The sequence below is a fragment of the Gymnodraco acuticeps genome, unplaced genomic scaffold (genome assembly GCF_902827175.1).
Source record: "Gymnodraco acuticeps unplaced genomic scaffold, fGymAcu1.1, whole genome shotgun sequence".
NCBI lineage: Eukaryota > Metazoa > Chordata > Actinopteri > Perciformes > Bathydraconidae > Gymnodraco > Gymnodraco acuticeps.
In genome coordinates, this window is record NW_022990882.1 from 74,402 (window position 1) to 89,721 (window position 15,320).

At 39.2% G+C, this 15,320-nt stretch overlaps 1 protein-coding gene across 1 annotated transcript in view; it reads left to right on the forward strand.

Annotated features, from left to right (window-relative positions):
* LOC117557572 (bromodomain-containing protein 3-like) overlaps positions 1–15,320 on the forward strand; it is a gene marked incomplete at its 3' end in the record, with an annotated part of 66,553 nt that overhangs the window by 30,019 nt on the left and 21,214 nt on the right. The window contains 3 exon segments of the mRNA XM_034233453.1: positions 10,875–10,986; positions 11,170–11,307; positions 12,690–12,837. Of these exon segments, the coding sequence (XP_034089344.1) occupies positions 10,875–10,986; positions 11,170–11,307; positions 12,690–12,837 (398 nt within the window).

A 15,320-nucleotide genomic window follows, 5' to 3' on the forward strand; every position in this document is an offset into this window, starting at 1 on the left:
GTTCAACATGTAAGAAGTAGAAAGTACAGGTATTTGGGTTAAACATGTGAGAAGTAGAAAGTACAGGTATTTGAGTTCAACATGTGAGAAGTAGAAAGTACAGGTATTTGTGTTCAACATGTAAGAAGTAGAAAGTACAGGTATTTGGGTTCAACATGTAAGAAGTAGAAAGTACAGGTATTTGTGTTCAACATGTAAGAAGTAGAAAGTACAGGTATTTGGGTTCAACATGTAAGAAGTAGAAAGTACAGGTATTTGTGTTCAACATGTATGAAGTAGAAAGTACAGGTATTTGAGTTCAACATGTAAGAAGTAGAAAGTACAGGTATTTGGGTTCAACATGTGAGAAGTAGAAAGTACAGGTATTTGTGTTCAACATGTAAGAAGTAGAAAGTACAGGTATTTGTGTTCAACATGTAAGAAGTAGAAAGTACAGGTATTTGTGTTCAACATGTATGAAGTAGAAAGTACAGCTATTTGGGTTCAACATGTAAGAAGTAGAAAGTACATGTATTTGTGTTCAACATGTAAGAAGTAGAAAGTACAGGTATTTGTGTTCAACATGTAAGAAGTAGAAAGTACAGGTATTTGTGTTCAACATGTGAGAAGTAGAAAGTACAGGTATTAGTGTTCAACATGTGAGAAGTAGAAAGTACAGGTATTTGAGTTCAACATGTGAGAAGTAGAAAGTACAGGTATTTGTGTTCAACATGTAAGAAGTAGAAAGTACAGGTATTTGAGTTCAACATGTGAGAAGTAGAAAGTACAGGTATTTGTGTTCAACATGTGAGAAGTAGAAAGTACAGGTATTTGGGTTCAACATGTAAGAAGTAGAAAGTACAGGTATTTGGGTTCAACATGTGAGAAGTAGAAAGTACAGGTATTTGTGTTCAACATGTAAGAAGTAGAAAGTACAGGTATTTGGGTTCAACATGTGAGAAGTAGAAAGTACAGGTATTTGTGTTCAACATGTGAGAAGTAGAAAGTACAGGTATTAGTGTTCAACATGTAAGAAGTAGAAAGTACAGGTATTTGAGTTCAACATGTAAGAAGTAGAAAGTACAGGTATTTGTGTTCAACATGTAAGAAGTAGAAAGTACAGGTATTTGAGTTCAACATGTGAGAAGTAGAAAGTACAGGTATTTGAGTTCAACATGTAAGAAGTAGAAAGTACAGGTATTTGGGTTCAACATGTAAGAAGTAGAAAGTACAGGTATTTGAGTTCAACATGTAAGAAGTAGAAAGTACAGGTATTTGTGTTCAACATGTAAGAAGTAGAAAGTACAGGTATTTGAGTTCAACATGTGAGAAGTAGAAAGTACAGGTATTTGAGTTCAACATGTAAGAAGTAGAAAGTACAGGTATTTGAGTTCAACATGTAAGAAGTAGAAAGTACAGGTATTTGGGTTCAACATGTAAGAAGTAGAAAGTACAGGTATTTGTGTTCAACATGTGAGAAGTAGAAAGTACAGGTATTTGTGTTCAACATGTAAGAAGTAGAAAGTACAGGTATTTGTGTTCAACATGTAAGAAGTAGAAAGTACAGGTATTTGTGTTCAACATGTAAGAAGTAGAAAGTACAGGTATTTGAGTTCAACATGTGAGAAGTAGAAAGTACAGGTATTTGTGTTCAACATGTAAGAAGTAGAAAGTACAGGTATTTGAGTTCAACATGTAAGAAGTAGAAAGTACAGGTATTTGTGTTCAACATGTAAGAAGTAGAAAGTACAGGTATTTGAGTTCAACATGTAAGAAGTAGAAAGTACAGGTATTTGAGTTCAACATGTGAGAAGTAGAAAGTACAGGTATTTGGGTTCAACATGTAAGAAGTAGAAAGTACAGGTATTTGAGTTCAACATGTAAGAAGTAGAAAGTACAGGTATTTGAGTTCAACGTGTAAGAAGTAGAAAGTACAGGTATTTGAGTTCAACATGTAAGAAGTAGAAGTACAGGTATTTGAGTTCAACATGTAAGAAGTAGAAAGTACAGGTATTTGAGTTCAACATGTGAGAAGTAGAAAGTACAGGTATTTGAGTTCAACATGTGAGAAGTAGAAAGTACAGGTATTTGAGTTCAACAGGTAAGAAGTAGAAAGTACAGGTATTTGTGTTCAACATGTAAGAAGTAGAAAGTACAGGTATTTGTGTTCAACATGTAAGAAGTAGAAAGTACAGGTATTTGAGTTCAACATGTAAGAAGTAGAAAGTACAGGTATTTGTGTTCAACATGTAAGAAGTAGAAAGTACAGGTATTTGAGTTCAACATGTGAGAAGTAGAAAGTACAGGTATTTGTGTTCAACATGTAAGAAGTAGAAAGTACAGGTATTTGTGTTCAACATGTAAGAAGTAGAAAGTACAGGTATTTGTGTTCAACATGTAAGAAGTAGAAAGTACAGGTATTTGTGTTCAACATGTGAGAAGTAGAAAGTACAGGTATTTGTGTTCAACATGTATGAAGTAGAAAGTACAGGTATTTGGGTTCAACATGTAAGAAGTAGAAAGTACAGGTATTTGTGTTCAACATGTAAGAAGTAGAAAGTACAGGTATTTGGGTTCAACATGTAAGAAGTAGAAAGTACAGGTATTTGTGTTTAACATGTAAGAAGTAGAAAGTACAGGTATTTGGGTTAAACATGTAAGAAGTAGAAAGTACAGGTATTTGGGTTCAACATGTAAGAAGTAGAAAGTACAGGTATTTGAGTTCAACATGTGAGAAGTAGAAAGTACAGGTATTTGTGTTCAACATGTAAGAAGTAGAAAGTACAGGTATTTGGGTTCAACATGTAAGAAGTAGAAAGTACAGGTATTTGAGTTCAACATGTAAGAAGTAGAAAGTACAGGTATTTGAGTTCAAAATGTAAGAAGTAGAAAGTACAGGTATTTGTGTTCACATGTAAGAAGTAGAAAGTACAGGTATTTGAGTTCAAAATGTAAGAAGTAGAAAGTACAGGTATTTGTGTTCAACATGTAAGAAGTAGAAAGTACAGGTATTTGAGTTCAACATGTAAGAAGTAGAAAGTACAGGTATTTGTGTTCAACATGTAAGAAGTAGAAAGTACAGGTATTTGAGTTCAAAATGTAAGAAGTAGAAAGTACAGGTATTTGAGTTCAACATGTAAGAAGTAGAAAGTACAGGTATTTGTGTTCAACATGTAAGAAGTAGAAAGTACAGGTATTTGTGTTCAACATGTGAGAAGTAGAAAGTACAGGTATTTGAGTTCAAAATGTAAGAAGTAGAAAGTACAGGTATTTGTGTTCAACATGTAAGAAGTAGAAAGTACAGGTATTTGTGTTCAACATGTAAGAAGTAGAAAGTACAGGTATTTGTGTTCAACATGTAAGAAGTAGAAAGTACAGGTATTTGTGTTCAACATGTAAGAAGTAGAAAGTACAGGTATTTGTGTAAAACATGTAAGAAGTAGAAAGTACAGGTATTTGAGTTCAACATGTGAGAAGTAGAAAGTACAGGTATTTGTGTTCAACATGTAAGAAGTAGAAAGTACAGGTATTTGAGTTCAACATGTAAGAAGTAGAAAGTACAGGTATTTGAGTTCAACATGTAAGAAGTAGAAAGTACAGGTATTTGTGTTCAACATGTAAGAAGTAGAAAGTACAGGTATTTGGGTTCAACATGTAAGAAGTAGAAAGTACAGGTATTTGTGTAAAACATGTAAGAAGTAGAAAGTACAGGTATTTGTGTTCAACATGTAAGAAGTAGAAAGTACAGGTATTTGAGTTCAACATGTGAGAAGTAGAAAGTACAGGTATTTGAGTTCAAAATGTAAGAAGTAGAAAGTACAGGTATTTGTGTTCAACATGTAAGAAGTAGAAAGTACAGGTATTTGTGTAAAACATGTAAGAAGTAGAAAGTACAGGTATTTGAGTTCAACATGTAAGAAGTAGAAAGTACAGGTATTTGAGTTCAACATGTGAGAAGTAGAAAGTACAGGTATTTGAGTTCAACATGTAAGAAGTAGAAAGTACAGGTATTTGAGTTCAACATGTAAGAAGTAGAAAGTACAGGTATTTGTGTTCAACATGTGAGAAGTAGAAAGTACAGGTATTTGTGTAAAACATGTAAGAAGTAGAAAGTACAGGTATTTGTGTTCAACATGTAAGAAGTAGAAAGTACAGGTATTTGTGTAAAACATGTAAGAAGTAGAAAGTACAGGTATTTGGGTTCAACATGTAAGAAGTAGAAAGTACAGGTATTTGAGTTCAACATGTAAGAAGTAGAAAGTACAGGTATTTGAGTTCAACATGTAAGAAGTAGAAAGTACAGGTATTTGAGTTCAACATGTGAGAAGTAGAAAGTACAGGTATTTGTGTTCAACATGTAAGAAGTAGAAAGTACAGGTATTTGAGTTCAACATGTAAGAAGTAGAAAGTACAGGTATTGAGTTCAACATGTGAGAAGTAGAAAGTACAGGTATTTGTGTTCAACATGTAAGAAGTAGAAAGTACAGGTATTTGGGTTCAACATGTGAGAAGTAGAAAGTACAGGTATTTGAGTTCAACATGTGAGAAGTAGAAAGTACAGGTATTTGTGTTCAACATGTAAGAAGTAGAAAGTACAGGTATTAGTGTTCAACATGTAAGAAGTAGAAAGTACAGGTATTTGAGTTCAACATGTAAGAAGTAGAAAGTACAGGTATTTGAGTTCAACATGTAAGAAGTAGAAAGTACAGGTATTTGAGTTCAACATGTGAGAAGTAGAAAGTACAGGTATTAGTGTTCAACATGTAAGAAGTAGAAAGTACAGGTATTAGTGTTCAACATGTAAGAAGTAGAAAGTACAGGTATTTGTGTTCAACATGTAAGAAGTAGAAAGTACAGGTATTTGAGTTCAACATGTAAGAAGTAGAAAGTACAGGTATTTGAGTTCAACATGTAAGAAGTAGAAAGTACAGGTATTTGAGTTCAACATGTGAGAAGTAGAAAGTACAGGTATTTGAGTTCAACATGTAAGAAGTAGAAAGTACAGGTATTAGTGTTCAACATGTAAGAAGTAGAAAGTACAGGTATTTGAGTTCAACATGTGAGAAGTAGAAAGTACAGGTATTAGTGTTCAACATGTAAGAAGTAGAAAGTACAGGTATTAGTGTTCAACATGTAAGAAGTAGAAAGTACAGGTATTAGTGTTCAACATGTAGAAGTAGAAAGTACAGGTATTAGTGTTCAACATGTAAGAAGTAGAAAGTACAGGTATTAGTGTTCAACATGTAAGAAGTAGAAAGTACAGGTATTTGAGTTCAACATGTAAGAAGTAGAAAGTACAGGTATTAGTGTTCAACATGTGAGAAGTAGAAAGTACAGGTATTTGGGTTCAACAGGTAAGAAGTAGAAAGTACAGGTACTTGAGTTCAACATGTGAGAAGTGGAAAGTACAGGTATTTGGGTTCAACATGTGAGAAGTGGAAAGTACAGGTATTTGGGTTCAACAGGTAAGAAGTAGAAAGTACAGGTACTTGAGTTCAACATGTGAGAAGTGGAAAGTACAGGTATTTGAGTTCAACATGTAAGAAGTAGAAAGTACAGGTATTTGAGTTCAACATGTAAGAAGTAGAAAGTACAGGTATTTGGGTTCAACAGGTAAGAAGTAGAAAGTACAGGTATTTGTGTTCAACATGTGAGAAGTAGAAAGTACAGGTATTTGGGTTCAACATGTAAGAAGTATAAAGTACAGGTATTTGTGTTCAACATGTAAGAAGTAGAAAGTACAGGTATTTGGGTTCAACATGTAAGAAGTAGAAAGTACAGGTATTTGAGTTCAACATGTGAGAAGTAGAAAGTACAGGTATTTGTGTTCAACATGTAAGAAGTAGAAAGTACAGGTATTTGAGTTCAACATGTACGAAGTAGAAAGTACAAGTATTTGAGTTCAACATGTGAGAAGTAGAAAGTACAGGTATTTGAGTTCAACATGTAAGAAGTAGAAAGTACAGGTATTTGAGTTCAACATGTAAGAAGTAGAAAGTACAGGTATTTGAGTTCAACATGTAAGAAGTAGAAAGTACAGGTATTTGAGTTCAACATGTAAGAAGTAGAAAGTACAGGTATTTGTGTTCAACATGTAAGAAGTAGAAAGTACAGGTATTTGAGTTCAACATGTAAGAAGTAGAAAGTACAGGTATTTGAGTTCAACATGTAAGAAGTAGAAAGTACAGGTATTTGAGTTCAACATGTAAGAAGTAGAAAGTACAGGTATTTGAGTTCAACATGTGAGAAGTAGAAAGTACAGGTATTTGTGTTCAACATGTAAGAAGTAGAAAGTACAGGTATTTGTGTTCAACATGTGAGAAGTAGAAAGTACAGGTATTTGTGTTCAACATGTAAGAAGTAGAAAGTACAGGTATTTGAGTTCAACATGTGAGAAGTAGAAAGTACAGGTATTTGTGTTCAACATGTAAGAAGTAGAAAGTACAGGTATTTGAGTTCAACATGTAAGAAGTAGAAAGTACAGGTATTAGTGTTCAACATGTAAGAAGTAGAAAGTACAGGTATTTGAGTTCAACATGTGAGAAGTAGAAAGTACAGGTATTAGTGTTCAACATGTAAGAAGTAGAAAGTACAGGTATTTGAGTTCAACATGTAAGAAGTAGAAAGTACAGGTATTTGAGTTCAACATGTGAGAAGTAGAAAGTACAGGTATTAGTGTTCAACATGTAAGAAGTAGAAAGTACAGGTATTTGAGTTCAACATGTAAGAAGTAGAAAGTACAGGTATTAGTGTTCAACATGTAAGAAGTAGAAAGTACAGGTATTAGTGTTCAACATGTAAGAAGTAGAAGTACAGGTATTTGAGTTCAACATGTGAGAAGTAGAAAGTACAGGTATTTGAGTTCAAACATGTAAGAAGTAGAAAGTACAGGTATTTGTGTTCAACATGTAGAAGTAGAAAGTACAGGTATTTGAGTTCAACATGTAAGAAGTAGAAAGTACAGGTATTTGTGTTCAACATGTAAGAAGTAGAAAGTACAGGTATTTGAGTTCAACATGTAAGAAGTAGAAAGTACAGGTATTTGTGTTCAACATGTAAGAAGTAGAAAGTACAGGTATTTGAGTTCAACATGTAAGAAGTAGAAAGTACAGGTATTTGTGTTCAACATGTAAGAAGTAGAAAGTACAGGTATTTGAGTTCAACATGTAAGAAGTAGAAAGTACAGGTATTAGTGTTCAACATGTAAGAAGTAGAAAGTACAGGTATTTGAGTTCAACATGTAAGAAGTAGAAAGTACAGGTATTAGTGTTCAACATGTAAGAAGTAGAAAGTACAGGTATTTGAGTTCAACATGTAAGAAGTAGAAAGTACAGGTATTTGTGTTCAACATGTAAGAAGTAGAAAGTACAGGTATTTGAGTTCAACATGTAAGAAGTAGAAAGTACAGGTATTTGAGTTCAACATGTAAGAAGTAGAAAGTACAGGTATTTGTGTTCAACATGTAAGAAGTAGAAAGTACAGGTATTTGAGTTCAACATGTAAGAAGTAGAAAGTACAGGTATTAGTGTTCAACATGTGAGAAGTAGAAAGTACAGGTATTTGTGTTCAACATGTGAGAAGTAGAAAGTACAGGTATTTGTGTTCAACATGTGAGAAGTAGAAAGTACAGGTATTTGTATTCAACATGTAAGAAGTAGAAAGTACAGGTATTTGTGTTCAACATGTAAGAAGTAGAAAGTGGTCAGAAAAATAAGTAGTGGAGTAAAGTACTGATAGCAGAAATATTTACTTGAGTACATTACCAAAATATTTGCACTCCTCCCAGCTCTGAACATTCACTCTTTGTTACTGAGCAGTTTAAATAGCAGGTCGTATACAGAGCTGCAGTATTCCTGCTGGACCCTGAAGGCAACGTCTCCATGAGCCTTTGGATGAACTTACATGAGTTCATGATGACCTTTTGATTTCCCTTTGCTCAATACTCAGAAGTGATTGACGTATATAATAATGTCAGCGTGAGCTCGCTCACCTGCAGACTTATATAGCATCTTTCACGCAGCCTTACAGAGTATGACAGAAAATGAGAATAACATCCTTAAAAACAAGGTATAAACAGAAAGAGTGATATCTCTGAACCATAACACATGAACAGTGATACTACTAAAAAATAACAACTGCCCCAAATGATAAGGCAAATGAAGAAGATATGTCTTTAATGTACTTAACATCGTTGCTGTTCTAAGATCAGATGGGAGCAGTAGATGTCGTCAGGGAAGAAATGGTGTTGAACGGCAAACAGAAGCCTTTCAGACGGCTGATGTATCACTGGATATCTTTTTTTATTGTGAACCCCAAGTTTAAAATCTAATCTAACATGAGAACAACTTTAATAGCATGCATGCAAATTAGTCACTTTTCAGCGCCTCCCGCTTTTTTAAAGCTGATTTCGGTGACTTGTGTAATTCGTGGAGAACCGAAGAGTTTTAGTTTTGGGGGGGATCCGACTCACGGACTGATGGACAACTTCTCACTTCAAATTTTTTTTAAGAAATCTAGACCACAAAATAATTAAAAAAGCGAGTGCCTGTTTTTCCTGGCCAAGAACAGGTTCCTTGAACACAACACGAGCGTAACGTGTCATCACGTGGTGCAGTGCTGCCGGAATGCCTCCATCACTTCAGATATTGCAGTACCCATAAGGAGCCGTACACACGCATGTTTGCGTGGCTGTGTCTTTAGTTGTAAGCACAGTGGCGATCTGTTGTTAGCATCTGGTTAGCTAGCTATGCTAACGAACTTAAAGAGCTTTTCTACAACCAGGTGGAAGAGAGCTCTCTCCTGAGAGGCTCACATAACCTCAGCTCAGTGAGGAGGTTAAGGCACACCTTGATATGATCATTATAGTTATTAATGAGACTAAATGAAAAACAGGTATCAAATACTATATGACAGAAACAAAAAAGTTGTTAAAAAGAATCCAGTTTGAAAGGAGAGTGATTTGTAAAATATCCATAAAGAAAGAGAAAATCTGTTTCCAGTTCTGTTTCATCTGGTGTTGAGAGATGTCTCCATAGATCTCCTCATGTTGCTCTCAAGGTGCACCAGATTGATGCTTTCAACTTCAATATTTAAAAAAAAATCTTCCCGGGGGTTACGTCCACCCCTAGAGGAAGTGAGGACCCCCCTAGAGGAGGTGAGGACCCCCCTAGAGGAGGTTAGGTCCCCCTAGAGGAGGTTAGGTCCCCCTAGAAGAGGTGAGGACCCCCCTAGAGGAGGTTAGGTCCCCCTAGTGGAGGTTAGGTCCCCCTAGAAGAGGTGAGGACCCCCCTAGAGGAGGTTAGGTCCCCCTAGAGGAGATGAGGACCCCCCTAGAGGAGGTTAGGTCCCCCTAGAGGAGGTTAGGTCCCCCCTAGAGGAGATGAGGACCTCCCTAGAGGAGGTTAGGTCCCCCTAGAGGAGGTTAGGTCCCCCCTAGAGGAGATGAGGACCCCCCCTAGAGGAGGTTAGTTCCCCCTAGAGGAGATGAGGACCCCCCTAGAGGAGGTTAGTTCCCCCCCCCAAATTAAACCATGTTCACATGGATAGGAAACTAAATCCATTGGCACACATCTTGTGTCCATATCTTTCTGTTTTGGTGGTCACGCCACACCGTGCACGTGCATGCGCGAGTCATGGTGAGAGATCTGGATTCAGAGCAGGGATGGGTATCGTTATGGTTTTAACGGTACTACTACTTTTATCGATACCGCTTATCGGTCTGGTCTTTTAACGGTACTCTTATCGGTTCTTTTGGAGAAAAAAATAAGGTTAACTAACTAAACAAATTGTAAACAAAACTAACATTGCTTTTTATTTAAATTAAATAAATAATATTTCACATCAAAATAAACAACAATGTTTTAACAAATGGTATTAAATAATCTGATGACAGAACTGTGAACAGAATAGCTGAAACTTTAACCAAATAAATAACTCAGTTCCCTCTAATCATTAACCCATGTTTGTATCATGGTGTTAACTCCGTGTGGTGCTGCTAGCATACATAACACCTGACGTGGAAACGTTACTCGTGGATGGGGCTACAGAGCTGCTAGAAAGACAGTGGAACCCGGTGCATTCCTCCGTCTGGATGTGGAGCACTTTTGCTAAATGTTTAGACACATTGCTCGTGTTCCCGCCCTCACATGCTGAACTCTGATTGGGCTTTAGGCAACGAGCATCGAGACGGGTAAAGTTTAACCACCTCGGAGCGCGTTCTCTGCGCCATCTCCTCCGTGTGTGTGTGTTGCATGTAGCAGCCGCGTGTGTGTAAACTGCCCCGCCCCCTCCCAAGCAGGCGGGGGAGAGAGATCGAAAATACTAAAAATAATCATAGACGCATTCTGCAGTCTTTTTGCGAATTAGAAACGGAGTTGGCGAAACTAAAACTGCAATATAATGTTTGTGTAGCAATAATACACATCTATATTTAACATGTCTCCAGTACCGATAAAAAAACGATAACGTCGGAGCATAACGGTACCACTGTCTTTAATAATTCAGCCCCGGGGCCCGTTTGATACCGGGGCTCGGTACCCAGCCCTAATTAAGAGGTTGCTTGTTCTTTGCACAGCATGAAAGAAAGGCCAAATGAATGGGCTGTGATTTGAGTTTTTTTAAGCAGAGTTCAATCATTTGTACGGCCCTCGGAGGATGTTCCCCCCCCTGCTGTAGATAATAATAAAAACCCTTGATTTATAACTTGACATCTCTGTCTCTATTGATCAGAGTATATGATACAGTTCATTGAAGCATTAAAGCGCAGGCCTTTGTCAGATGGTTTATTACGGTGTTTCTCTCTGCTTCAAATAGTTCTCTCTTTTTTCACGTGTGTTTGCATCCCTGTAATAAAGCCAGCTCCCAACAGTGATCTGATCGTGTGTGTTCGTCCTCAGGAAGACCAACCAGCTGCAGTACATGCAGAATGTGGTGGTGAAGACGCTGTGGAAGCATCAGTTCGCCTGGCCCTTCTACCTGCCGGTGGATGCCATCAAACTCTGCCTGGCTGTAAGTGCCTCACAATCAATCAAAGGTTCATGGTGTTGATCTGTGACGCTCCGCTCTGGGGATTCTTTAAAGGTTTCCAGAGTGAGCGTTACTATTGCCAGACCTGATTCAGATGTGACACTTTGAAGCTGTATGAGCTCTTTTCCTGTTTCCAGTGTCTAAGCTAACCCCTCCATATTCCAGGACTATCACAAGGTGATCAAGAACCCGATGGACATGGGAACCATCAAGAAACGTCTGGAGAACAACTACTACTGGAGCGCCAGTGAAGCCATGCAGGACTTCAACACCATGTTCACCAACTGCTACATCTACAACAAGGTACACACACACACACACACACACACACTACTGCTAATTCTACAACAAGGTACACACACACACACACTACTGCTAATTCTACAACAAGGTACACACACACACACACTACTGATAATTCTACAACAAGGTACACACACACACACTCTACTGCTACATCTACAACAAGGCACACACACACACGCACACACACACTACTGCTAATTCTACAACAAGGTACACACACACACTCTACTGCTACATCTACAACAAGGCACACACACACACACACACACACACACACACTACTGCTAATTCTACAACAAGGTACACACACACACACACACACTCTACTGCTACATCTACAACAAGGCACACACACACACACACACACACACACACACACACTCTACTGCTACATCTACAACAAGGTACACACACACACACACACACACACACACACACTACTGCTAATTCTACAACAAGGTACACACACACACACTACTGATAATTCTACAACAAGGTACACACACACACACACTACTGATAATTCTACAACAAGGTACACACACACACTCTACTGCTACATCTACAACAAGGCACACACACACACGCACACACACACTACTGCTAATTCTACAACAAGGTACACACACACACTCTACTGCTACATCTACAACAAGGCACACACACACACACACACACACACACACACTACTGCTAATTCTACAACAAGGTACACACACACACACACACACACTCTACTGCTACATCTACAACAAGGCACACACACACACACACACACACACACTACTGCTAATTCTACAACAAGGTACACACACACACACACACACACTCTACTGCTACATCTACAACAAGGCACACACACACACACACACACACACACACACGCACACACACACACTACTGCTACATCTACAACAAGACACACACACACACTCTACTGCTACATCTACAACAAGGCACACACACACACACACACACACACACACACTACTGCTACATCTACAACAAGGCACACACACACACACACACACACTCTACTGCTACATCTACAGCAAGGTACACACACACTACTGCTACAACAAGGTACACACACTACTGCTACAACAAGGTACACACACTACTGCTATCAATCAATCAACAACTTTATTAATCCCGCAAGGGGCAATTGGTTATAGCTACAACAAGACACACACACACACAAAACAATGTACACACACTACTGCTACAACAAGGTACACACACTACTGCTACATCTACAACCAGGTACACACACACACACACTCTACTGCTACATCTACACAGCGGGTGATTTATTTTTACCCCACGGCTGTGTTGTCATTATTCTTTATTTACCCTCGGCTGTGTGTTTTGTGTTTCAGCCCACAGACGACATCGTCCTCATGGCTCAGGCTCTGGAGAAGATCTTCCTGCAGAAAGTGGCTCAAATGCCTCAAGAAGAAGTGGCTCTGCTGCCCCCAGCCCCTAAAGGCAAGACCAAGAGCAAACTGCCTGCCACCGCTACTACAGGTGAGTACTGCACAATGCAGTGCTGAAGAGCACTGCAGAAATGCAGTACGGACCAGAGTACAGAGCAGTGGAACGCAGTGTTAATGGAACGCGGTGTTAATGGAACGCAGTGTTAATGGAACGCGGAGTTAATGGAACGCGGTGTTAATGGAACGCGGTGTTAATGGAACGCGGAGTTAATGGAACGCGGTGTTAATGGAACGCGGTGTTAACGGAACGCGGTGTTAACGGAACGCGGTGTTAACGGAACGCGGAGTTAATGGAACGCGGTGTTAATGGAACGCGGTGTTAACGGAACGCGGAGTTAATGGAACGCGGAGTTAATGGAACGCGGTGTTAATGGAACGCGGTGTTAACGGAACGCGGAGTTAATGGAACGCGGTGTTATTGGAACGCGGAGTTAATGGAACGCAGTGTTAATGGAACGCGGAGTTAATGGAACGCGGTGTTAATGGAACGCGGAGTTAATGGAACGCGGTGTTAATGGAACGCGGAGTTAATGGAACGCGGTGTTAATGGAACGCGGAGTTAATGGAACGCGGTGTTAATGGAACGTGGAGTTAATGGGTGGCGGTGTTAATGAAACACGGAGTTAATGGAACGCGGTGTTAGTGAAACGCGGTGTTAGTGAAACGCGGTGTTAGTGAAACGCAGTGTTAATGAAACGCGGTGTTAGTGAAACGCAGTGTTAATGGAACACAGTGTTAATGGAACACAGTGTTAATGGAACGCGGTGTTAGTGAAACGCAGTGTTAATGGAACGCAGTGTTAATGGAACGCAGTGTTAATGAAACGCAGTGTTAGTGAAACGCAGTGGTAATGGAACGCAGTGTTAATGAAACGCAGTGTTAATGGAACGCGGTGTTAATGGAACGCTGTGCAGTGTTGATGGAACGCGGTGTTAATGGAACGCGGAGTTAATGGAACGCGGAGTTAATGGAACGCGGTGTTAATGGAACGCGGAGTTAATGGAACGCGGTGTTAATGGAACGCGGAGTTAATGGAACGCGGTGTTAATGGAACGCGGAGTTAATGGAACGCGGTGTTAGTGAAACGCGGTGTTAGTGAAACGCAGTGGTAATGGAACGCAGTGTTAATGAAACGCGGTGTTAGTGAAACGCAGTGTTAATGGAACGCGGTGTTAATGGAACGCGGTGTTAGTGAAACGCAGTGTTAATGGAACGCAGTGTTAATGGAACACAGTGTTAATGGAACGCAGTGTTAATGGAACGCTGTGTTAGTGGAACGCGGTGTTAGTGAAACGCAGTGTTAGTGAAACGCAGTGGTAATGAAACGCGGTGTTAGTGAAACGCGGTGTTAATGGAACACAGTGTTAATGGAACGCGGTGTTAGTGAAACGCAGTGTTAATGGAACGCAGTGTTAATGGAACGCAGTGTTAATGAAACGCAGTGTTAATGAAACGCAGTGTTAATGGAACGCGGTGTTAATGGAACGCTGTGCAGTGTTAATGGAACGTGGTGTTAATGGAACGCTGTGCAGTGTTAATGGAACGCGGTGCAGTCAAATCAAATCAAGTTTTATTTATATAGCACATTTATAAACGATTTTTGGTCGAGCCAAAGTGCTGTACATATAATAAAATTAGCCTACAGTGGAGACACTTTACAGCAAATACAACAGCACAGATTGTTCAGAATATCAGTATGAGAAATAAAAATGACACCCTCTATCCTTAGACCCTCACATCGTACAAGGAAAAACTTCCAGAGAAAACCCACAGTTTAAGGGAAAATTGGAGAAACCTCAGGGAGAGCAACAGAGGAGGGATCCCTCTCCCAGGACGGACAGACGTGCAATAGATGCCGTGTGTAAATCGAAGAGATAATACATTTTACAGCATATAGACCGAATGTTAGGAAATGCATGTGTCTGTAATAAGAGGATGAATCCACGAGGATGTCAGCTACAATCCTGTGGAAGCCATCAGGGAAGCAGCATGGCGAGACCCAAGGCAGGACCGCAGAGACAGGTTCAGCCACGACCCGAAGTCCACGACTTAATCCAGAACTCAGGATAGAGGATCCAGGACACAGGACTACAGCAAGAGGATCAGCCTCGACTCCGGATCCCGACGTAGATATAGATACAAAACAAGAACAAAGATTTAGCTGGGTTAATCGGAACTAGAGAATACACAGACACAGACAGAGAGGGGAAAGGTCATTGGATAAAAGTTATTCTTGATAACCCTCTAGAAAGATCTCATGAACTTCCCCACTCAATCTATCAAGACCCGAGCAGTTCTATTAGAAGTCCAAGGTAAAGGCACAGGCCGGCGCATACCGCTCATGGAATCCCTCACCAAATGAACTCTAACCCCTCAAGTGTACAAGTGAAGGGACACCGTGTGTCAGCTCCTTTTAGAATATAATTTCTTCTCTTCTCAGAGAAACAAGGGTATGAAAAGAGCAGCCAGAAACAGAGGAAGAGAGGCACAACGTGACTACGTAAATGCACTCTC